We start from the raw sequence: 24,311 nt of genomic DNA, 5'->3' as shown, positions 1-24,311 counted from the left end.
AGCCGGGCCTGGCCGGGATCTAATAGATTAGGACATGGGATTTGCAATTTTGCAGCTGGCAAAACAGGCCACAGGGCCCTGGCCAGGGCTTGGAGCCCATGGATATTTCAATCCCTCAGGAACTGAAGGTTCTGCCCTTCTCTGTCTGGAAGGACACACTGCACTGATGCCATGGCCCCCAGGATGGATCCTTGTGGGGACTTTTTTTTCAGTGATTTGTAGAAATGTCACTTCCAGAAGTTGGCATTTGTTTAGTATGTGAAGTATGTACAAGTATGCAAATGTATATCAGAGAAGCCAGTTCAGTTGCCTTTCTCGTGGCATGCACATGTGGATTGAGATGGCTTGGGGCTGATTAACATCAACGTTTTAAGAATGAAATTGTCTTATTGACCAAGAACCTCATCTTTTTCCGTTGCGGAGCACAGGCTCCGGATGCGCAGGCTTCGCGGCCATGTCTCACGGGCCCAGCTGCTCCGCGGCATGTGGGATCTTCTCAGACCGGGGCACGAACCCGTGTCCCCTGCATCGGCAGGCGGACTCTCAACCACTGCGCCACCAGGGAAGTCCGAAAACCTCAACTTTATCTTAAACTAAGATACGTTAACTGAGTGTCTCCTTACTATATAGTGTTCATAATGTTCCATTCTTCTGAGGGAGGAACTTATTTTCAGGTGTGGATTTTTGTAAACCGGCTGAATTTCTTACTGGTGTCTGTTATTTTTAAATTTTATATGTTGAATTATACATTCAATGTATATTTACTATATAAATTAGGTATTCTATAGCTGTATATATTAAAATTATATTTATGATGTGATAGTTTTCAAGTTATGGTAGAAATAAATCAAGTTTTCTTTTTAAATACTTCTCTGAATCAGAGATATCTCCAGTATCATAAATTGTTGTGGAGAATCTTGTGTATGGCCTGGTCTTATCTTGGTGAAATTTACTTCGGTGAAATTTAGCTAAAGAGATAAAAAAAGAAAAGCTCGATCATTTATTCAGCAAATATTTAATGAATACTTAATCCGTGAGAGTTCTTTGTATCACAAGCAACAGGAAATCAACCCAAATGAGCTAAAGCAAAAAGGGGCTCTTGCCATTGGAAATTTCAACATTGACGGGCTATTTGATGGTAAGGAAATACTGTTCACTTTTTGGTGGAATGCCTGCTTGGCTCGGCGTCATTAATAAGCCCAGTCCCTGGCTGTGGGAACTGAGTCAGCTCCTCAGCCCTGGCCAGGAGTCAGGAAGGGACTATTGGTGTTGGCCAGGGGTGGGGTGGGGTGGAGGGAGACAATAAGCGTCCACCTCTATGTGCCAGGTTCCATGCTAGGGACACACAAATGGACAGGGCACGGTCTCTTCTGGTCAGGAAGCTTCTCATCCACAAGACCAAGGATTTGCATTTCCATTAATTCCCTTTTTCCCTTAAACTACACAGGTTTGACATCAACAATTACCCCTCTGAAATATGAAGCACATTTTGAAAATAGCCCACACCTCTCATCCCCAGTTTTACACACATGCCAACTTGATCCCACAGGTGGTAGACGGAGACCTGGCACGGCAGGAGCTGACCCCAAACGAGCCCTCCCCTTCCCATGTGTTTTTGCTAGAAACAGCTCAAAAGAGATGGTCGCCTTCTGCTTTCTGAAGTCCGGTAGCACAGGTGTGGTTATTTCAGGGACAAATGCCCTGGAGGTGCTCATAGTGCTGGCACAGCTTTTTTGGAGGTGCTGACATAAGAATAATCACACCTTACACTTTGTGAGCGATTACTCTGGGCCGGGCGCTGTTCTCAATGCTTTACACGTAGAGCTCATTTGACCCTTGCAGCAATTCCATGGTGCTGGTGCTATAACGTCCCCATTTTACAGATAAGGAGACTTATGAACTGCGTGGTAAATAATATTTGGTTAAAAGACCCCTCCCCTCCCCCCTTCTTCATCCTGTTCCTCCTGTTCAACTCCCTTGGGGGTCCCACTGGTCAAGCACAAAGGAGGAAGACTCATGAAAAATATTAATAAACTCACATGTTGTACACACTGCTGTATTAAAAATGGATAACCAACAAGGACCTACTGTATAACACAGGGAACTCTGCTGAATATTATGTAACAACATAAATGGGAAAAGAATTGGAAAAAGAATAGATAAATGTATATGCATAACTGAATCACTTTGCTGTACACCTGAAACTATCACAACATTGTTGGTCAACTATACTCCAATATAAAAGAAAAAGTTTTTAAAAAAAAAGACCTGTATCACTCAGATACAAATATAAAGTGTTAAAAAAATAATAAAAATAAACTCCTGTTGCCTTCTGACAAATATTGGGGCAGCTATTAGCATGACCTGGGATCTTACGCCAGTCACTCTGGTGTGAGCCCGTAGCAAACCCAGGATCAGTGTTGGCTTTCTGTCTTCTCAGACTCCCTTTCTCACATGGGGTGTTTAGTGGGCTTGCAGAAATGCCTGGTGGGTTTGGAAGCATACAGTGCTTGGGTCCTATTCCAGGCCCTGCGCTCACTGTGTAATTTTTGGATAAGTGAGTCAACCTCATACTTGTTACTGGAGACTTTTTCCTTTTTCCTCTGTAAAATGGAATAATAATAGTACCTACGTACCAATAGTCCCAAAGGGGTTATTGAGAGGATTAAAGCAGATGGTACCCTAAAATGTTTAGCCTGTTTCATTTGGCAGTGGTAGCTTTTGATAGAGGTAGAACAGTGATATTTTCTCTCTGAGTCAGAAACTGCTGAAGCTGGGCTTGGCAAACACGACAGAAAACGGTCACCAGGAAGTAAGCTCACTAGAGGGACCCTGGAGGAGCAGGCCGTGACCGAAGAGTCCCTTAGTCAGCAGCAGTGATGCAGAGTCTGCACCAGCCTGCATCTCCAGCACCAGCCCATGTCTGGCACATAACCTTGGAGCTGGGGGCCTCAGCTTTCAGGGTGAGTGGGTGTTTACTGTGTAACGCAGTTATTGAAATCCTTGCCCCTAGAGCAGGTCTCCCTGGGTTCAAATCTTGGGGAAGCTCTACCACTTACCCGTTGTCAGGCTTTAAGTGCCCTACTTTATCTCTCTGTGCCTCAGTTTCCTCATCAGTAAAAGGGGATAATAATAGTACCTCTATCCTAGGGGTCAATGCGAGGATTAATTAATTAGATGCCAGAACCTGACATCTAATAAGTGCTGTTGTTATTACCAAGCTCCAGCCAGGGCCTGGAGCAGAGCATCCAGTGAGACACAAGGTCAGTCTTCCTGGGCATTTACAACAGTGGAAGGGGAGATTTAAAAAAAAATCAGCTTTTGTTACAACTGAGGTACATGCTTTCCAAAAAAGTACAGTGTTTCAATTTGGACAGGGGGTTCCTAATAAATTTGTCTCTTGCTATGTGGGAGGAGAGGTCCAGGGAATTGTAGGGAAATGTACGTGGCTTCTCAGGTATTACTAGTAAAAATAGACTTTTCTAGAAGGACACACTCTTGCAGGAGCTCCCGGAAAAGACGGGAGGGAAGGTTGGGGAGCTGGGCTCAAAACCCTGGAAACAGTGCAGCTGGGCAGGAAGTGCTCATGCCTCCGGGTACCCTCCCTCAGCAGGAATCAGTGTCAATCAGTTTTATTCTTGCTGAAGATTCTGATTCCAGGGCCAGGGTATCAGACTGTCCTGAAGTAGCTTCTGGGAGGCGCAGGCATCCTGCTGGACATTTCCTGACACTGAACCTATGGGGAGGGCTGTTCTCTTAATGGATATCAGGCAGGTCCAGCAACACCATCCCCGGAAGTGACATTCAGGTAGGGCAAGAGAGCTTAGCTTTTTTGTACCATAGACACCTTCTAAGAATAATGTTTTTTAAATGCATAAAACACATAGGATTACAAAGGAAAACAAAGATAATGAAATATTAGAAAAAACAAATATTAGAAAAACAAAAACAAATATTAGAAAAAACAAATAGATGATATAATATGTAATTTTTTTGTTAACTCATGAAAAAGGAGATCAGGGCAGTGGCCTACTGCCACTGTTATTCTGAAGTACAGATGAGTGTATATTAGCCATAAAAAGGAATGAAATTGGGTCATTTGTAGAGACATGGAGGAACCTAGAGACTGTCATACAAAGTGAAGTAAGTCAGAGAGAAAAACAAATACTGTATATTAATGCATATATGTGGAATCTAGAAAAATGGTACAGATGAACCTGTCTGCAACGCAGAAATAGAGACACAGATGTAGAGAACAAATGTATGGACACCAAGGGGGGAAATGGGGGGGGATGAATTGGGAGATTGGGATTGACATATATACACTAACATGTATAAAATAGGTAACTAATGAGAACCTGCTGTATAGCACAGGGAACTCTACTTAGTGCTTTGCAGTGACCTAAATGGGAAGGAAATCCAAAAAAGAGGGGATACTTATCGCTGTACAGTAGAAACTAACACGACATTGTAAAACAACTATACCCCAATTTAAAAAAAAGAAGAAATGAAGTACAGATGAGTGTAAACAATATTTTGAAAAATCTGCAGCAACTGTAATGTGTCATGGACATATCTGTGATTGCTACTGGGGACAAAGCCCCAGGTGCTGCTGATACTACTGTGGCTGGTAGCCTAACCTCATAATTGAAGGAAATGCTAAATTGCAGTAGATTAGAAGAAATAATGAAAATGTTTTCCCCATTTAGGGAGTCCCTGATTTAAACTGAGAACCTCTTCTCTCGGCATTTTGTTAAATATCAGTGGTACAAGGTTATGTGAAAAAGCCCAGATTTTAAGACACTGAATTTTCATTTGCTTGTATTTTTTGCCAAAAGAAAGAAAAAAAATACATTTGTGTGTATATTAAATACATCTAGAACAATGTATAAACAATATTTCATACTTAAAGAAAAGGGAAATGTATGGAAGGATCTAGGTTCAACGCCAGTGCAACCTTCACAAGCCTTGGTCTGGGGCTTCTCTCCGCCTCTCTGGGCAGGATCAGTCCGCAGGACAAGCGGAGGAGTGTGTTTCCCTGGGTATCCCCAAACCACACCCCTGAAAAATACCGAAGTCGGTTTTTCAAGTCAGTTCACGGTGTCCTGGCACACGCACGGCCTGGGAGGTGGGCGTCCACTTTTTGTGAGGCCTGAGTTTTGTCCCTAGTCAGCTGTGTGTCCTCAGGTCTGTTTCAAATCTCTCTGAGCCTTGCTTTCCTGGGTCTCCAGCATCCAACTCCCAGGCTCTCGTTATCCACGTGGGCCTTATTCTGCGGCGCTTTGCAGTTTATCAGAGGCACCTGGAGCAACAGGAGGTGGATGCAGAGATAGGAGCCCGCAAAGACTGGAAGGCAACCTCTGGTAGCTCCTCGGGGGCGGGGGAGCCGGACGCGCCGGGGCGAGGGCTTAATCTACCGGTGGCAGATTCGGGTTCAACGAAAGGCAGTATTTTTACCCATCAGAATTGCCCAGGATGAAGAGAGGGAGGGTGTTCCCCTCAAACGTGAATCTCTGTTATTCCCACTTATCAGTTGATTTAAAATCGGGGTTTCCGCGTAGGATGCCCCCCCCCCCACTGTACCAGCGTGGGGGTATGAGCCCGGAAGGTACATTTTAGAAAAATACCACTACTCCCGCCCCCAGGGCAAGTAAGGGAGCAATTTCAGTGGGTCATACTGGGTGTGGAGTGTGGGGGTAGTTACTTCGGCAGATCTTGGTGTTCCCAGACTTCCACGTGAGGTGGTAATCGGCGACAGCGTTTCGTACTGTTTCGGTATTTAATTCCCAAGAAGGAATAAGGCAAAAATTACAACTGACCCTTACGACCGCGGCAGGACTCGAACCTGCAATCTTCTGATCCGAAGTCAGACGCCTTATCCATTAGGCCACGCGGCCGCCCGATAGTGCGTCCTCTTTAGACATCTGAAAAGTATTATTACCGCCCACCGGCTTGCCCAGGATGAATCCATCTGCTTCTTGAACAGGGGAGGTTGGACCTTGGTTCCCAGAGTTCTTCAGGGAAGGCCCACCCGGAAGTCCTTCCTCTCCACCCCGCGGGCGGACCGGTCCACTTTTGGCTCTCCTATTGGTCGCGCTGGGAGTCTCCCTCTTGCCTCTCGGGTAGCGGCGGGAGCGAGCGGGGCGCAGACGGGAAGTTGCGGCTGCCAGCGAGGCGGACTGCTTCGGTGCAGGCCATACGCCACCCCGAGGCTGCATAGGCCGCGCGGAGGGAGACGCCGCGTCGCCGGCCTGGGGTCGGGAGCCGCAGACCAGGAAGCACCGGGCGGACTGAGGTTTCCGGCGGGTTCGCCGTTGAGGGGAGGCCGGGTCCCTGAGCGGCGGCGCGGCCCCTCCCTCTCCAGTCAGGGAGCGAGGCCCTGAGCTGGGCGGAGGCTGGTCCCAGGGCGCACCGCGGCGCGGCCGCCGGGCTCAGGCTAGCGGTCGGGCGGGCGGGCGGCCGGGAGCGCGGGGGCCGCTGCCGACGCCCCCTGCAGGGCGCCCTCGGTCTGCTGGGCCCGGGCTCAGGCGTGGGTCGGGGCCCCGCGGGACGGCGGCCCACCTGACGGGTTCGAATCCGGGCGCTGTCTCCTAAAGGCGCTAGGCCCTCGGGCTGCGGCGGTTGCGATAAAGGCAGCCACCATTTGCCGAGGACTTGCCGAGGGCCGGGCCGCGCGGCGTGTTTGCCCTGTGTCACCCAAACAGCAGACCTGTATGACAGGTAGAATCCGTAACCCCATTTTACAGAGTAGGAAATTGGGGCCTAAGGAGCTTGCCCAAGGTCACACGTCTCGTAAGAGCCAGAGCCAGCATTCAAACCCGCGTCCTCCTATTCAGAGTTTGCCCTCTTAACCACGTCTCTCACCTTCCCTGATGAACTTACGTGAACCTCAGTTTTCCTCAGGAGGGGTATTGCTATTTCCCAAGGTTGTTTGATGATTCACTGAGAAAATGTACCTAAAGGCGCCTGGCACACTGCCTGGGCCGCAGAAGATGCTTAAGGAATGATGGCTGTTAATATCACACATGTTACGTGTGTCATTAGTAACACTGTATATCATCTGTCTCCTTTAGGATTTGTGGGTGGAAGGCAGGCATGGTCAGAACCATTTCACTGACAGGAAAACAGAGACAGGACGTGTCTCTCTCCACGTCTCTCAGCCAGTAGAAGCTGCCAAGCTGGAGCCCAAAGCCAGGTGTGCTGACTCCCAGCGGGGGGCTCCCTGCACCAACCATGAGCCGCCTGCTCTGGAGGAAGGTGGCCGGCGCCACCGTCGGGCCAGGGCCGGTTCCAGCTCCGGGGCGTTGGGTCTCCAGCTCCGCCTCCGGCCCCGTCCCCAGCGACGGGCAGCCGCAGCCGCCGCAGCCGTCGCCGCCGCCGCGGCCAGTGCCGTCCTCGGAGGGCGGGCAGCTGCGGCACAACCCATTGCACATCCAGATGCTCTCGAGAGGGCTTCACGAGCAAATCTTCGGGCACGGCGGGGAGATGCCCGGCGAGGCCGCGGTGCGCCGCAGCGTCGAGCACCTGCAGAAGCACGGGCTCTGGGGGCAGCCGGCCGCGCCCTTGCCCGACGTGGAGCTGCGCCTGCCGCCCCTCTACGGGGGCAGCCTGGACCAGCACTTCCGCCTCCTGGCCCAGAAGCAGAGCCTGCCCTACCTGGAGGCGGCCAACTTGTTATTGCAGGCCCAGCTGGCCCCCCGGCCCCCGAGCTGGGCCTGGGCGGAGGGCTGGACCCGGTACGGCCCCGCGGGGGAGGCCGAACCCGTGGCCATCCCCGAGGAGCGGGCCCTGGTGTTCGACGTGGAGGTCTGCTTGGCAGAGGGAACTTGCCCCACATTGGCGGTGGCCATATCCCCCTCGGCCTGGTGAGTACGGGCAGGGGTCAGGGAACTTGAGCACATGTGGGGGGCCCAGCTTAATGGTTTGGTGAGCTCCCACTATGTGTTTGGTGGGTGGATTTCCAGGGACTGTGGACTCGGTGAACTAAAACAAGCCTTGACCCCAGCATTTACAGACCTTACTTTCTGGTAGGAAGGTATGGGTAGTAAACAACACCCAAGCAAATGTCACGTGGTGATAGGGGCTGTGCAGAGAATCACGTGTGTTGAACTTGAGACTGACTGGGAGACCACTTGAGATCACCTTGATTTGGTGCCTTCCCACTTGCCCTAGTAGCTTCCTGAGAAGTTAGTCCAAGACATTTGAACAGTGTTTCCATTTGGGGATGTTATTGGTAATTTTGGGCAGGAGAAACCTACCTTTTGCGGGAATGGCCCAGGCAGTATAGGACACTTAGCATCCCTAGCTGCTCCCTTAAATGCCAGACCAAATCCTCGCCGCCCTGACCCATTTCAGTGTTTCCAAATACCCACTCCCCTCGGGAAACTGCCCCCACCCAACCCGTGACCACCCCCAGCTGAGAAACTGCTTCCTTCCCCCAGCCTTCCAAGCAGGCTTGCAGGCATTTTTGTCCCCAAAAGGTATATTCAATCTCTCTTTTCTTTTTAAATAACTTTCTAAGTGCTACCCAAGTTTCTTTTTCAAACAATGATGGCAGTACTTTTCTCCCCTTTTTTATTCTTCATTCCAGGATTAAAATACTATTTACAACCTTAATGCTTTCAGGCATGGCCAGCAAAAAAGTTGGCAGTTTCTTTATTCCTATTGGAAGCTACATCTTTGTAAAGAAAGCTGCGAAATGTTAAATATGCAGTTGAAAATGGTGAAAGCATGGCTAAATAGATAAGGTAGGCATTAACGGCTGAAAAGAGCAAAACTAGATGATTCCTCATTGATGTAGTTCCAGTTAAGATGAGAATCTCAGTGCTTACTGTGTAACTTGATGGTCAAAATAGAGGGAATGCTGTCCATCATTTGAGAAAGTAAAGTAGACTGTGGTGGCTGAAAGGAAATTAGGAAACCAGTGATAAGAAGGACTTGTTTTTTGATCTTTGGTCATTCTTGGCCAATTTCCCTGAAGTCCCCCTTTTCTTTTCCTCCTTCTTCCTCTCCTAATTTTTCATCTCTTTCTCTCCCTGTCCTTCCCATCCTCCTCTCATTCTCATTCCATTCTTGCCGGTGGTACTGGGGGCAGTGTGCAGTTTGCCTGGCGGCAGAAGTCATTGCTGAGGACTGGACTCATGCTGGGGCCTTCCTTCTGGGAGCCTGACTATGGCGAGGGGTGGGAGGTGCCAGATGGGACCCTGACGGCAGTCCACTTTTAACCTGGCCACATCCCTGCCGCGTGGCTGTGTAACATCAGGTTCCTGAGCAGCCCGCAGTTTCCAGTGGGAGGGAAAAGCCTTGGATGGCCCAGAGGGCAGCTTCCCGAAGGCTGCTGGTAAGGGCTTTGGTCATCAGACCAGAGGGACATTACACAGGCTGTCAACACCGATCTAAGATTCACAGGAAAAGTGTAGTGTTAACGGCGTTGGTCCTGACTCATCTTAAATTTGCCAGAGGTGTTTGCATTTTGGCGTTCTTCTTTTTTTATCACAAATAAATTTAAAAAGATGGTTCTCACGTACAGCTGCAGACCCGGATCTTGACACCAGTCTGGCTTTTTATTGCAACTAAAGTCCCTGTCATCACCACAGCCTCAAATATTTGACATCCTTCAGCCTTTTCTTCTGTGTTGTGTTTGTTTGAGGGCTTTGACATGTTGAATTGAAAGGGGAGGAGGTTTCAACTTGAGTCCCTGAGCGTTTTCCCATCATTTGGAGTGTGAGTTCGATTTTACCAGGTTTAACACTAGGAACCTCTTTTTGCTGGTAACCCCTTCCCCCAAAGAAACTAGTATTATGTTTGTTGTATCTGTTGCGGCAGATAACCCCTCCTCCCCGCCGTAAGGGAAACGGGCAGCTTGTTCGCAGCTGTGGTGGCCACACATGTGGCCTCGTCACTCACTTTGATGCTGAGTGGCCTTGACCCTTTGGTGTAATCTGCGGTTCACAAAAGGCTTTTGCTCAGCAGCCATTTCCCCACACTTAGTCTTGTGGATCTTGAGCAAACTCGAGCCTTTTCCTGAATCAGTGTCCGGCCCCCAGCAGGCAGCACTCATCCCCTGCCCCTCCCACCCCAACCCTAGCACATATTTCCTAGCACATGTGCATACATTTCCTCCATTCTGGCACTTTCCCTGGTCTCTCACTGAGGGTGGTTGTTCAGAGACACAGCACCTTCTACAAGGTGCGTGTTTTGCTCTTTGTCCTTCAGAATCTTTCCAGCCGTCAGATGATTCATCCTGTACACGTGTGCAGCATTTGTCTTTTTTTTTTTTTTGCCACTTTGAATTAAAAAAAAAATTCCACTTTGGGTTTTATTATAATTGTCTCTCTTCTTTACTAGCACTTTGAACATTAGCCATTTTGTGCTTATCAACGTGAGGGGTTGATAACGGTCATTAAGACACCTCAGAGCCAAGCACAGACTTGGTGAGCCCTGGGCGTAACAAACACCTTGATGGCCCGGGCTGAATGCCCATCTGGGACCCCCGGGACTGTGGCACTTAGCTCCCTTTCTCTCTGTGGAGATTGAAAAGTAAAGCTTTTGTAACTCCTCCGCACTCCCAACACATACCCGGGCAGCACCCCGCCCGACCTCTAGCTCTAGGAGCACCCCGTGGTCTCCCTTGTACCCCCAGCTGCTAGCGTAGGGCCTGGCATGTGGTGGTAGGTGTGCAGTGGGGATTGTGGGGTGGAACTTGAATGCCTCCGTGCTGAACCTGCCTGCCTCTCACCTCCCTCAGGTATTCCTGGTGCAGCCGGCGGCTGGTGGAAGAGCGTTACTCTTGGACCAGCCAGCTGTCGCCGGCTGACCTCATTCCCCTGGAGGTCCCTGCCAGTGCCGGCGGCCCCACCCAGCGAGACTGGCAGGAGCAGTTAGTGGTGGGGCACAACGTGTGCTTCGACCGGGCCCATATCAGGGAGCAGTACCTGATCCAGGTATGGTTCATGGGGCCAAATGTAGCCTCTAGCACCGGGTGGGCTAAGAGCCCTGCTCTCAGTGGCTAGGGAAGGCATTGCTTTTCCTGGCCAGTGCCTCCATCACCTTTGTAGAAGCTACAGGGCCTCCTGTTGACCAGCCCTGCCCGTGGTCCCTGTACCCAGCTGTTCTGTCCCTAGGGTCTGCCTGGCACAGGACCTGAGTTGTCAAAGGGTACTAATGGCCCTTATCTCTGTGCGGCATTTTAGAGCTTAGCGTGGGTCTTTGGAGGCTGTGGGCCCCACGGCCTGGGCTCCCATCCTGCCTTGGCCACTGGTGAGCAGCTCGAGCCTCTTAACATCCCTTTTACAACTAAGGAAACCGAGCCTCAGTTTCCTTATTTGTAAAAAGAGGGAGATGGTGGAAGCTACGTCATAGGATTGTTGAGAGGGTTTGAACAGTGCACACATCAAACACTCAGAACCATAGTTGTGGCAATTCTTAATTCTGTGAAAAGTGCCCTAGGAGAAAGGCAGGGCAGGTGAGAGTAGCCTTAGCCTCTAGCTGAGTGTGCTGAGGCTCAGACAGCCTTGTTGACTTGCCCAGGGCCACAGAGCTTCTGAGCGGCAGGGCTGGGGGCCGAGCCTGATAGCTTGGAAGGCCTCGTTTTGGCCACTCTGTTCCCAAGGTGCCCCTGGAGCTGTTGCTGGATGCTGGGAAGGCCTGTGTATTGGGATTCAACCAGGCCTGCGCTTTCAAGCGTGGCTAGGGTTTGAGAAGGCAGGCCCCTCACAGGTGGAGGGACAAGCGTGAGCAAGCATGAAGACACTCTTTAGCGCTGGGAGGCTGTGGGCTGGGAGGGGAGGCTGAGGTGGGGCTGGTGGGCTGAAGTGCCGAAGCAGGGGTAGGCTGGCCCCTCAGCTGCAGCCTCTCCTCCTCAGGGCTCCCACATGCGCTTCCTGGACACCATGAGCATGCACATGGCCATCTCAGGGCTAAGCAGCTTCCAGCGCAGTCTGTGGATGGCAGCCAAGCAGGGCAAGCGCAAGGCCCGGCACCCCACACAGCGAGGCCAGAAATCCCAGAGCAAAGCCAACGGCCCAGTGGTGAGAGCACACTGTGGGAGGCCCCCCTCCCCGGCCGGCCTGTCTGGCTTGAGACTGAGCTGATCTGCCGTGTCCCTTGCTCTGGCCTCCAGATCTCATCCTGGGACTGGCTGGACATCAGCAGTGTCAATAATCTGGCAGACGTGCACAGCCTCTACGTGGGGGGGCCTCGCTTAGAGAAGGAGCCCCGCGAGCTGTTTGTCAAGGGTAGCATGAAGGACATCCGTGAGAACTTCCAGGTATGGTGGTGGAGAGGGCTCTGGGGACATGGGCTGTGGCAGACCCCTAGTGACCCTGGGGAGTGTAGCTGCCAGACCTGACCCTGAGAGGCCCGGTGGTGGTAGTGGGATGGCTGCCCACCCAGCGCCTTCCTGTCGCCTGTGCCAGGACCTGATGCAGTACTGTGCCCAGGACGTGTGGGCCACCTATGAGGTTTTCCAGCAGCAGCTACCGCTCTTCTTGGAGAGGTGAGGGAGAGCCCCTCTGGGAACCCATGGGGGTCAGTGGGTTCCTGGTACCCGGGCCCACCGTAACCAGGTGGTGCTGGGCCTTTCTCAGGCTGGGGGCCTTAGCCTTTCTGGGCTGAGAGCATGGAGCCACTCTGTCCAGTGGTGGCCACCTGGGCCTTGGACTCTGGGGTTTCTACAGAGGCCCTGGAGGGGGGCGCTGAGGCGGTGCTTGTTTCATGTGCGTGGCCCTGGTTTGCTAAGCACCGTCTCTGAACCCGGATCCTGACCCAAGGACTTCACATCCGTCATGGTTATGTTTGCTAGTGAGTCAGATTTATGATGTGGTCAGAGTCATAAGCGTCAGCCAGACCTGGTTCTAATCTTAATTATCCTATCCAACTCATTTGACCTTGGGCAAGTTACTTGGTTTCCCTGAGCCTCAATGTTCTTATCTGTGAAACATACACAAATATACTTGACTACAGTTGTGAGGTTCTTGTATGATCTTTTGTGTGTGGGGGGTTGTAGCACAGTGCTTGGCGCTTAGTCATTACTCAGCAAATGGCAGCCATTTTCATTTTTGTGATCTGTCATTCCCCCCATTACCCCTGAGGATGGGATGATATTATTCCCATTTTATAGATGAAGGAACTTAGGCTCAGAGAGATGAAGTGACTTAGCCAGGGTCTCATGGCTGGGAGACGGTAGAGCTGGGGTTTCAACCCCTGTCTCTCTGACGTGGGTGGTTGGGTTGAGGATCGCCAGGCTGGCCCAGGGATTGGGCCAAAGCCTTGCCTCCTGTGGTCATTTATGGCAGCCCTGGTGTTTGTCCTCAAGGTGTCCCCACCCGGTGACTCTGGCTGGCATGTTGGAGATGGGTGTCTCCTACCTGCCCGTCAACCAGAACTGGGAGCGTTACCTGGCGGAGGCACAGAGCACCTACGAGGAGCTCCAGTGGGAGATGAAGAAGTCACTGATGGACCTGGCCAACGATGCCTGCCAGCTGCTCTCAGGAGAGAGGTAGCCAGGCCTTGGGTGGCTGGATCCCCCTGCAGGGGATGGGCAGGTGGGAGGGCTGGCCTTCGGCTTGGCCTTAGCCCTGCCCTGGTGGACTGGCTGTGCAGGTACAAAGAAGATCCCTGGCTCTGGGACCTAGAGTGGGACCTGCAGGAATTTAAGCAGAAGAAGGCAAAGAAGGTGAAGACGAAGGAGCCGGCCGCAGCCAGCAAGTTGCCTGTCGAGGGGCCCAAGGCTCCTGGGGATCCCAAGGATCAGGAAGGTGGGGAACATGGGCGGGAGGTGGAGCAGGGATGGACCCTGGGAAGGTCCTGACCGGGGTGTCCCTTGGAACGGGTTGCTCCGGCCTTCTGGACATGAGTAGGCTGGGCAGGCCTTTGTGAGAGACCCTCCTCTGGTCCTGATTGTCCTCCCCGACCCTGTGCAGACCCTGGCCCCCCCAGTGAGGAGGAGGAGTTTCAGCGAGATGTCATGGCCCGCGCCTGCTTGGAGCAGCTCAGGGGGACCACAGAGCTCCTGCCTAAGCGGCCCCAGCACCTTCCTGGGCACCCAGGGTAAGCCCTGTCTCCCTAACGTGTCCAGCGGCCATCCTTACCCCTCCCTCCACCCTGGGACACCTCTATTCTGGGCCCCAGCACAGGGGGTGGTGTGCATATGGGCCCTTACTAACCTGCTGCCATCTGTTCCTGCCGTCTTCCAGTCCTGCTCACTAGTTTGCTCTGACTCCTGGGTCACTGGACTTAAGCGGTACAAGTGCACTAAGCACCTGCTGTGTGCTGGGCCTCACAGTAGCCTCTGAGAGTACAAATAGGAATATAACTCCTTCTTTCTAGTAGCTTCTCCCTGGGAGGAGCCAGTTGTGCAGACCAACCAGCGCAGCTGGACTTTATATCCATGATGAGACAGAAGAGTCATCAGTGTTGAGGCAGTGCCTGACTCTGCTTGGGGAAATCAAGGAAGGCTTCCTTGGGGAGGTGACCCTTCATTCACACCCCATAGAGTGGCAGAGATGAGAAAATAGGGGCAGCCAGGGTGAACAGCAGAGTACCAACTTTATATTTGCCTGAGATGAGGCCGCCTTAAATTTTGTGCCCTGAGTGCCTCACTTGCCTCACCCTTGTGTTGGCTCCGGTGAACAGCACGTGAGGGATGGAGCTCTGAAGGCTCTGGTGTGCCTCTAGAGCAGTGGTGGGAGGGCAGATCTACTTGCTCCCTGCATGAAATGGAGCTGGGGAAGGAGTCCAGCCCTAGGTTATGCCTGTGGGTCCTGACTTCTGAGTAGTACAGGGGGGCTGACATAGGATCTTTCCTTCTGGGATATTCGAATTATTCTAGGGGACTCCGTGGGGGTCCTGGCTGTATCCCAGAGGGAAGGGATGGTGACTGTAGGCCGAGGTCACCAGAAAGCCTTGGGGTCTTGGAGAGTGGGTGGGGCCCTTGCCGTCACACACTGTCCTCCCCCGACTACCATGACACTGCTCTCTTCTGGCGGGGCATAGGTGGTATCGGAAGCTCTGTCCCCGGCTAGATGACCCTGCGTGGACCCCAGGCCCCAGTCTCCTCAGTCTCCAGATGCGCGTCACACCTAAACTCATGGCGCTGACCTGGGACGGCTTCCCTCTGCACTACTCGGAGCGGCATGGCTGGGGATACCTGGTGCCCGGGCGGCGGGACAACCTGGCTAAGGTGCCACCAGGCAGCGGCCTAACGTCGGCTGGGGTGGCCTGCCCCTACACGTAAGGCTCTGGCTCAGGGAGGAAGGGGCTGGAGGCTAGGCACCCCTTCCCCTTGGCTAGAGAGACCAAACCCAGCTCAGGCTAGTGGAAAGAGCTCGGGTCTGAGAGTCTGGGTTCTAGTTCTTTGTTTGGTGGCTGCCTTTTGTGTCTGGACCTCAGAGCCCTGTGGGGCTGAGGGCGTGGTGCTTGAAGTGGGTGGGACTGAGGCCCTGCTCCTGGGCCCGGCAGCCCAGCTGCCCTCACAGGAGTGTGCAGAGGGAGGGCTGTTGGAAGTGACGGGGGATGAGCTTTGTCCCCCATTTTTGAGTGTAATTTATTGAGCACTGATTATATTCTGTGTTAATAAACGTTTTACAGTGCTTCCCTTGTTTGTTTCCCAGGCAGTCCCGCGGTTATCTTCATTTTAGAGTTGGCAAAACAAAGGCCCTAGGGAAGTCAGTTTCTTGTCTGAGCTCACAAACCCTTGAGCTTTTGACAGGCAGGTGTTGGGGAGAAGCCATAGCACTTGAAGTGGCCCAGAATTGAGAGTCCTGGCTCTGCGGGGCAGCCTGAACCACCCGTGGGGCCTTAGGACAGAGGGGCAGGGATCAGTCTGCCCCTTTGCAGCTGAAGGATGGATGAGCGGGCAGGAGCCAGCCTGGGGCAGGGCCCAGCCCTGACTTCCCACTGCTGGGCTCCCAGACCTTTTCCTAGGGAGGTGGCGGCTCTGGGGAGAAGCGCTTAGATTTGAGTCAGCCCAGGCCTCGAAACCCAGCCTGCCACCATTGTGCCGTCATTTTCAATTTGTCACTCCCTGTCTATGAACCAGGGGAAGTGCTGTCCACTTCCGCCCCAGAGCTGATTCTGAGGCTAAACGGAGGGAATCGCGGAAGGCCCCCAGCGAGCTGCCTGGCCCGGAGGGGGCACCCGGTAACCAGAGGCTGCTGCTGCTGTTCTCTGCGCAGAGCCATCGAGTCCCTGTACAGGAAGCACTGTCTTGAACAGGGGAAGCAGCAGCTGGAGCCGCAGGAGGCAGACCTGGCTGAGGAGTTCCTGCTCACCGACAGCAGCACCATGTGGCAGACGGTGAGGGCGGGCTCTGAGCCTGAGCTCTGGGGAGGGGGCTCTGTTCCCTCAAGGAAGGGGTGGCCTTTTGGGTGGAGGCGGGGTGCTGGATGCGCTCAGTTGTCCACCTCAGGCTGTCCTGGGCTGTCTGCGTGTTGCAGGGAGGGGTGGTGGATTTGGGCCAAGCCAGCCCTCTGCTTCACTTCCTTGGTACCTGGGCCCATCCAGGTGGAAGAAATGGGCTGCTTAGAAGTGGAGGCCGAGGCCAGGATGGAGAACTTGCGAGTGGCAGTTCCAGGTCAACCCCCAGCTCTGGTGAGCTGGGCACCTGCTCAGGGGTTGTCTGGGTGGGTGTTGGGTGGCAGGGCCCTCCTCTTGTGCCCAAGTAGCTCTTTCCCCCCAGAGAATTCCCAGGATCTTGGGGAGCTGGGAGATGGCTGCCCTGCCTTTGGGTGGCCCCATACTTGTTGGAGGCCAAGGAGGAAGCCTGAGACCTCATAGCCATCCTGTCATTTCCCAGCTTACCTGCTTGCCATTTCAGGCCCTTTTCCCACCCCCTACCCCATGGCCCTCGCTGAATGCAGGTGCTGGAGCAGGGCCTGATCTAGGTGTGTGGCCCCCACAGACTGCTGCTGGTGGCCCAAAAGCCAGCCAGCCAGCTTATCACCATGGCAACGGACCCTACAATGATGTGGATATCCCCGGCTGCTGGTTCTTCAAGCTGCCTCACAAGGTGTGTGTCCTGGTGTCCTCGCTGTGCTCAGGGTGCACAGTAGGCCTCCAGAGTGACTCAAACAGGGAGACTCCCTTTTTGCAGGAATGCTGGTAGTAGTGGCGCAGAGTATGATCTCAGACAAATGTTGTCATCTCTCTGAGGCTTTGTCTTCCTTCTGAAAATTGGGTGGTGAGGGGCATGGTGGTGGAATTAAATGACACAGGGCATGTCAGGTGTCTGTGCCACATCTGGTACATGATAGGATCTGTTGACTGATGGCTGTTACTGTGAGGGGAGCTAGGTGTGTGTGAGGGGAGCTAGGGGTGTGTGTGTGCGCGTGCGCTGCAGTCAGGAATTTGCCCCAGACCGCTCTGCTTGAGGTTGTGGGCTCAGTGCTGGGCAGAGCCCAGGCACACAGGGCATCAGTTCCCCAGCTAGGGGTCTGCCATGTGCCTCCAGCTCCTGCTTCCTTTGCTCTCTTCAGGATGGTAACAGCTGCAATGTGGGCAGCCCCTTTGCCAAAGACTTCCTGCCCAAGATGGAGGACGGCACCCTGCAGGCTGGCCCAGGAGGTGCCAGTGGGCCCCGTGCCTTGGAAATCAACAAAATGATTTCTTTTTGGAGGAATGCCCATAAACGTATCAGGTGGGTCACTGTGGGAGGGCAGAGACATGCTGTCTGTCCGTGCCTCTGGCTGGGTTACTGCAGTCTTGGGATCCCTTCCCCTGCCTTCCACCCAGGGGCCCCTGACAGCCTGTGCTGCAGTGGAGGGACAGCCTGGTCTAGAGGCCTGGCTGCTTGTGGTCCTGGTGCCATGGGACCGTGGACAAGGCTCGTTCCCTCTCCAGCTGCAGTTTCCCTGTTATGTAAAAAGAGTGGTACTGTAGGACCTTCGCGGCCCCTCCCAGCTCTGTGGCCCCTTCCATGGAGGGCTAGTAGCCTGTAAGTTCTGTTGGGGGCTGGGAGTGGGTCCTGTAGGCTGGGAATGGCAAATGGGTCGAAGGCTAGTTCTGAGGGGTTTGTGGCTGCCAGCGGCACACTCTTGTGAGAAGCGTGCTGTGATGGGTTGGTAAAGTCTGCCCTGAGCCTGGAAAAGGCAGTGGTGGCAGGGCTGGTGCTGGGTGCCTCATGGATACTCCAGGACGGGGGCCGAAGCTGCCTCAGATGCCTAGCTAGTTCCCGGTGGCTTATGCTCCTAGACGGTAGATGCTAGGCCCAACCTGAGTCAAGTCAGTGGGAAAAGGGTTGAGGCTGGGCAAGGAGGGGGCACAGCAACCCCCAAAGCTGGGCAAATGAGGGCCGTGTTGTGATGGGGGATGGAGTGTGTGCTCCCTATGGCTGTGCTGAGCAACCCGTCTGTCCCCATAGCTCCCAGATGGTGGTGTGGCTGCCCAGGTCAGCTCTGCCCCGTGCTGTGACCAGGTATGTCCTGGCAAGTGGTGGGAACAGGAAAACGGGGGCGGGTCCTAGGACCCAAGCAAGCTGCTGAGCCTCATGTTCTCCCCCCAGGCACCCACACTATGATGAGGAAGGCCGCTATGGGGCCATCCTGCCCCAGGTTGTGACCGCTGGCACCATCACTCGACGGGCTGTAGAGCCCACATGGCTCACTGCCAGCAATGCCCGGGTATGTGTCCTCTGCACCTCTGGTCCTGCCCTTTCTCTCCTGTGTGTCTAGAAGCTGGGTTGCAGAGGGACTTTGCTGAGGAGCATGAAAAGGAACCTAAGATCTGGGTCAGGCAGGACTCAAGTTCAAATCTAGCTTCACAACTCATCCAGCTTTTCAGCAAATATGTTCTGGGCACCTGCTCCTGGCCGGACATTGACAAGGCATGCTAGGCACAGCTATTGTGGAGTCTAGATGGGGCTGGGTATAGAGCCAGGCACGGAGCAGGGATTCTTTACCTGGAACTGTGGAGTTTGGGGCACTGCTGGCTGGCATTCCTTAAAACCATCCCCTCAGGAAGGGCTCCAGCATTCTCCGTCTAGTCAGGCTCCAGGGATGGGTGGGAGGAGTCTACTGGGGTATCTAGGTCGGGGCTGACCTCACTCTTCCTGCAGCCTGACCGAGTAGGCAGTGAGTTGAAGGCCATGGTGCAGGCCCCGCCCGGCTACATCCTCGTGGGTGCTGATGTGGACTCACAGGAGCTGTGGATTGCAGCTGTGCTTGGAGACGCCCACTTTGCCGGCATGCATGGTGAGCAGGAGCCGGGGCCGGAGCAAAGCGGTGGCAGCCTGATGCCTCGCCAGGAGGATTATTTCTGAAACCTGTTTTCTCACTCCTGCCTCGCCCCCCAGGCTGCACAGCCTTTGGGTGGATGACACTGCAGGGCAGGAAGAGCAGGGGCACCGATCTACACAGTAAGACAGCTGCTACAGTGGGCATCAGCCGTGAGCACGCCAAGGTCTTCAACTATGGCCGCATCTACGGGGCCGGGCAGCCTTTCGCTGAGCGCCTGCTAATGCAGTTCAACCACCGGCTCACGCGGCAGGAGGCAGCTGAGAAGGCCCGACAGATGTATGCGGTCACCAAGGGCCTCCGCAGGTGAGGGTGCCTTTCCCATCCACGTTACCCCAGGGCCTCAGGCTTGCTTTACTACCTTTACCGCCCCATTCTTTTCTACCTCTTCCCATTACGTGAGTCCTCACCTGGCCCCTCTTCCTCCAGACCCCTGTGACCTAGTTCTAGGGTGGTTTGTCTTTGGGTTGTGACATCTGCTTGCTTAATGCTCAGTTTTCCTCATAGAGTTAAAGCTGTGCTTTTGTTATGCTGTCAGAGCTCTGGTCATGCAGAGTGAACAGTAACGTGGGGTTGCAAACTCACGTGCCTACAGAGTGAGAGCAAGTGCAGCAGGCGGTTTAGTAGGACAAGTTGACAGGAGGGCCTATGGAAAACCAGAGACTTTAAACTGATTTTGACAGAGGAGAAAGCCTTCCCAGGCTTCAGTTTGCTTCCGCCTATAGTACCTATTGTTTGCTCAGGGCCTCAGCAGCCTCCTAGGAGGGTTCCTGAATCGAGTGTGAGGGAGGAGAGGTGCCTTTACAACTTGCGTGGGTATAACATACAGTGTCCACGTTTAATTAGCTGACCTCCTCATGGAAAGACTAAAAGTTAAGTGATAACAGTTCAGTAGTAACTGCATAAAGGCAGAAAAGGGGAGCCGAGTATTGTCCAGGGAGGTGAGAGGAGGACATGGGGTTGGGGGTGGCATGCACCGTGGGCGGTGTGTGCTGGCGGAGGCAAGGCAGTGACGACAGAAGAGGTTGGGCCTTAGTTGTGGAAACCTTTGCTGGCCTCACAGAGGAGTCTGGACTGAGGGGTGGTGGGGAAACCCTGGTGCACCTTTGAGCAGGTGAGTGGCGTGGCTCTGGAGCCATCTGGAGACAAGCCTGGTGATGTCTGAAGTTGCATTGAAGCTGGGAGTCTGGGGCAGTGGGGACTGAGAAGGGTCAGCCGGGCCTGGCTGTAGGTTGTCTTCTGTCCTCTCCCTTTCAGGGAGTAGCCTGTTCTATCCCCTCTATGCGCACCCCCCCCCCCCCAATGTGGGGTGATAGCTCTTGCTGCCTTCTGGACTACTACATGCCACCTGTTGGTCATGGGGCAGTGCAGTGTTTAGGGCATTAGGACAATAATAACAGTAGTGGTTCTCGTGTTGGAATATGTCCTTTATTGGGCTACCCTCATGTAGTCCCCAGAATCCTGGGTTCCTGTCTAGGCTCTACCTCTTCCTGGCTGTGTGATCTTACAAAGTCACTTAGTATCTCTGAGCCTTTTCCCCCTCTGAAGTGGAGCTTGTAGGGGAAAGGCACGACCCCAGGGTGGTTGTGGAAGTGGAGAAGGGATTGAACACTCCTAGCCCAGGGTTTGGCATAGAAGAGGTGTTCCCGTGGGAATGACAGTTGTGACACTGCACTCCCCCCCCCCCCCAAGGTATCGGCTGTCAGACGAGGGCGAGTGGCTGCTGAGGGAGTTGGACCTCCCTGTGGACAGGACCGAGGATGGCTGGGTTTCCCTGCAGGATCTACGCAAGATCCAGAGAGAAGCTTCTAGGAAGTGAGAACTGTCTGTGTGTTAAGGATGGAGGGCGGGTCTGGGCTGGCCTGGGGAAAGCTGGGATGCTTTGTTTTTAGCTCTAAGATGCTAAAAGACAAAGCTTGCCCTCTCTTTGTTCCTTGCCCCCCAGATCACAATGGAAGAAGTGGGAGGTGGTTGCTGAACGAGCCTGGATGGGGGGCACAGAGTCAGAAATGTTCAATAAGCTGGAGAGCATTGCGATGTCTGACACACCATGTACCCCGGTGCTGGGCTGCCGCATCACCCGAGCCCTGGAGCCCTCTGCTGTCCAGGGGGAGGTATCCTACTACCCTTGGAACATGGGGAGAGGGTCGCAGGGAGGGCAGGGTTCCTGTACTACCTCCTACTCTAGTGAACTGGTATGTGGTTTAACCCTTCTCGCCTGTGCCTACCTTCCCTCCCCAGTTTATGACCAGCCGTGTGAATTGGGTGGTGCAGAGCTCCGCTGTGGACTACTTACACCTCATGCTTGTGGCCATGAAGTGGCTGTTTGAGGAGTTTGCCATTGATGGGCGCTTCTGCATCAGCATCCACGATGAGGTTCGCTACCTGGTGCGGGAGGAGGACCGCTACCGCGCTGCCCTTGCCCTGCAGATCACCAACCTCTTGACCAGGTAGGCAAGGCCCGTGGCCTCTCTGGCATGACTATATACCAGCTATGTGGGGCTTGGGCCAGGCTGAGCATGATCTGAATTTTCATCCCCCCAGAAATAAATGTTCCCACTTTTCTCTCTGATTTTTAAAACTTGTAGCAGTCTTAAAAAAGACTGGCCTCAACCTTTAGAAAAAATTTTTTGGGGGATTGAAAGTGTCATATACCAAGACTAGATCACTGAGGTGGTGAGAAGGTAGAAGCCAGGGCAGTTGTTCCAAAGAGTAGTTCTCAAATTGTGCTCCCCTCAGAACACACCTTTCTGTTTTGAAAATCAAAATGACAGAGGCTTTTCTCAACCCGTAGAAAACTGAGATATTTTCTTCCATTCGTAAATGTTAATTCTTAAGTGCCAGAAGTTTGTTATTCTGAATACTGACAGAAAACATTGTTAATGGGGAAACTCAAATGTGATTTTTAAAACGTATTTTTTTATATATTGAGTTGTGTTTTTTTGTAGTAAAATTCCTAGTTTATATGGTTACATTAATGATGTTACAGTTTCATGTTGATCTGCCCCAGAGCCAGTTTGGGAACCATGATCTATCCTGATTAATGGGTAAATAATGTTTTACAATACTCAACACTGTCTCCGCTGCCCTCTTAATCATCTCCTGGGGGGTTATGTTTAACAGAGCTAATGAAAGTCCTCGTATATTCAAATTCTGGCCCAATAATTGAAATTTTGACATCAATAAAGTATACCAAACTGGAAAAAAAAAAGGTGTGTTTTGAGTCCATAATTGCACGTGTCTCAGCGGGAGGTGTTCGGCTGCTGGATAGCGGGCAGTGCTGGCCCTTCAGCTTTCTTTGCTAAGTGAACAGAGCTGGCTGGGGGGAGGCTCTGCCTTACGGATACCAGGTCATCTCTCCTGGATTCACAGCAGGGACATGACTGTGAGAGGAGGTCGGGTCTCTTTCAGGTGCATGTTTGCCTACAAGCTGGGTCTGAATGACTTGCCCCAGTCAGTCGCCTTTTTCAGTACAGTCGATATCGACCAGTGCCTCAGGAAGGAAGTGACCATGGATTGTAAAACCCCTTCCAACCCAACTGGGATGGAAAGGAGATACGGGATTCCCGAGGGTGAGCACAACACCTTTGTTCCTCGTTACTCACTCGTAGGACGTTAGGCATAGAAAGTGGTCTTGGACAACACGAAGCTTGGGGGCACCAGAGGATAAGAAGTCTACTTCTTGTGCTGTGTTCTGGGCTGTTTGTTTCAGTTTATAATGTGCCCTGGCTCCAAAGTGAGCATGATGCTCAAATCACAAAGGCATGTGTTTCTAGAAAGCTGTTCACAGTAAATGAAGGAATGTTTGAAACTCTGGTTTCTTCCATCTGTTCCCTTCCCTCTTCAACCACAACGGAAATGTTTGAAGATTTACTGTATAAAGTCAAAGTACATTCTTAAGTGAAAAAACTGTGCTTTGAGTGCCAAACAAGTAAATCAGAAAGCTTATTTTCTATGTGTCTAAGATAAACTTATTTTATACAAAAACGAAAACAGATCCTCCCCAAATGTAACATTACCATTCCTGGCAATTACTCTGAACCCTTCTGTACTTTTTGACCTTAACATTAATTAAGTTCCTTTTCTCACTTCTGACCTGTGAGTTAACAATTCTTGAGGAAGCATCCTAACCAATTTGCACTATTTTTCAGGTGAAGCACTGGATATTTACCAGATAATTGAACTCACCAAAGGCTCCCTGGAAAAATGAAGCCAGCCTGGACCATAGCTCTGTCTGGAGGCTCTGTATTTGCTCCCGTGGAGCTTCATCGGGGCAGTGCAGGCTCCTAAACTCAGGCTTTCAGCTGTGCTTTTTTTGCAAAAGGGCTTGCCTAAGGGCAGCCATTTTTCAGTAGCAGGACCTGCCAAGAATGATTGCCTCTAACTGATGGTGCAATTAGTTCAGAACCAAGATGCCAACACTGGTGCAGGCTGTAGGACAAGGGGGCATTGTTGCTTGCTGGGTGAAAAGAAAGCAGAAGCCCCAAAGTTCACATTAACTCAGGCGTTTCATTTATTTTTTCCTTTTCTTCTTGGCTGGTTCTTTGTTCTGTCCCTCATGCTCTGATGCAGTGCCCTAGGGGAGAGAAGTAATGCTCTAAATGTGATAAGCCTGCTCGGAGGCAGTGGAAATAAAAACAAAGATCCTTTATCTTCTCATCAAAGCCTGTGTTAGTCATGCTTTCTCCCCTTTCCCACTCCTGGGAGGTAATTATGTTGGAGAAGGGAAGAGTTCTACAGTAGAGTAAGGTGGTGCTAACTTCTTTTTTTTGGGCTTTTGTTATACCTGGGGACATGCGTGGGACAAGATGACAGAGAAGGGGCATCAAGATGCTACATAACTCCCCTGAACTCAAATGCCTAATAGGCAAAGGGAGTGGATGGGGCCAGGTGCATTATGGCTTGGAGTGTGATAAACTGAAGAATGTAAGTTAAAAATTTTCGAGACGCTAGAAATCCAGGGTGTTTTATGTAAACTCCCAGTTTATGTTAGACAAACCGAGGTGATAGAAATTTTAGGCACTAGAGGTAAGGAAACATTGAGTTCTGCTTCAGAGATGCTGTAGGGCTCACGGTGTGCTG

At 52.5% G+C, this 24,311-nt stretch overlaps 2 protein-coding genes and 1 non-coding gene across 11 annotated transcripts in view; 1 reads left to right on the top strand and 2 right to left on the bottom strand.

Moving 5' to 3' along the window:
* Positions 1-5,824: 5,824 nt before the first annotated feature.
* TRNAR-UCG (transfer RNA arginine (anticodon UCG)) lies at positions 5,825-5,897 on the bottom strand. Its single transcript has one exon. It is a non-coding gene; the product is annotated as a tRNA-Arg (tRNA).
* Positions 5,898-6,120: 223 nt separating this feature from the next.
* POLG (DNA polymerase gamma, catalytic subunit) lies at positions 6,121-23,893 on the top strand. 3 transcript variants are annotated; one of them, XM_067696543.1, is made up of 23 exons: positions 6,122-6,295; positions 7,074-7,865; positions 10,748-10,943; positions 11,865-12,029; positions 12,122-12,268; positions 12,417-12,496; positions 13,316-13,498; positions 13,603-13,757; positions 13,923-14,049; positions 14,995-15,231; positions 16,176-16,296; positions 16,504-16,590; positions 16,901-17,008; positions 17,475-17,635; positions 18,359-18,412; positions 18,500-18,617; positions 19,052-19,187; positions 19,289-19,535; positions 20,922-21,044; positions 21,175-21,343; positions 21,471-21,679; positions 22,641-22,801; positions 23,381-23,893. In XM_067696543.1, exons 2-23 carry the CDS (start codon positions 7,234-7,236, stop codon positions 23,437-23,439), a joined length of 3,675 nt encoding a protein of 1,224 aa, XP_067552644.1. In that variant the 5' UTR covers positions 6,122-6,295; positions 7,074-7,233; the 3' UTR covers positions 23,440-23,893. The 3 variants fall into 3 exon arrangements, with proteins under 3 accessions (XP_067552662.1, XP_067552644.1, XP_067552653.1); XM_067696552.1 differs by lacking the exon at positions 6,122-6,295 and adding an exon at positions 6,504-6,720; XM_067696561.1 differs by lacking the exon at positions 22,641-22,801 and having other exon boundaries at positions 6,121-6,295.
* Positions 23,087-24,311, bottom strand: part of FANCI (FA complementation group I) — a 76,800-nt gene continuing 75,575 nt past the window's right edge. For all 7 annotated transcript variants that reach the window (XM_067696471.1, XM_067696493.1, XM_067696503.1 and 4 more), the window contains one exon: positions 23,087-23,805. In XM_067696471.1, coding sequence (XP_067552572.1) covers positions 23,743-23,805 — 63 coding nt within the window. In that variant the 3' untranslated portion in view covers positions 23,087-23,742. The remainder of the gene's footprint in view (positions 23,806-24,311) is intronic.

This window comes from Pseudorca crassidens, chromosome 1 (genome assembly GCF_039906515.1).
Source record: "Pseudorca crassidens isolate mPseCra1 chromosome 1, mPseCra1.hap1, whole genome shotgun sequence".
In the NCBI taxonomy this organism is placed as follows: domain Eukaryota; kingdom Metazoa; phylum Chordata; class Mammalia; order Artiodactyla; family Delphinidae; genus Pseudorca; species Pseudorca crassidens.
The sequence above is the reverse complement of the archived record's forward strand: the minus strand, read 5'-3'. Positions and strand labels throughout refer to the sequence as shown.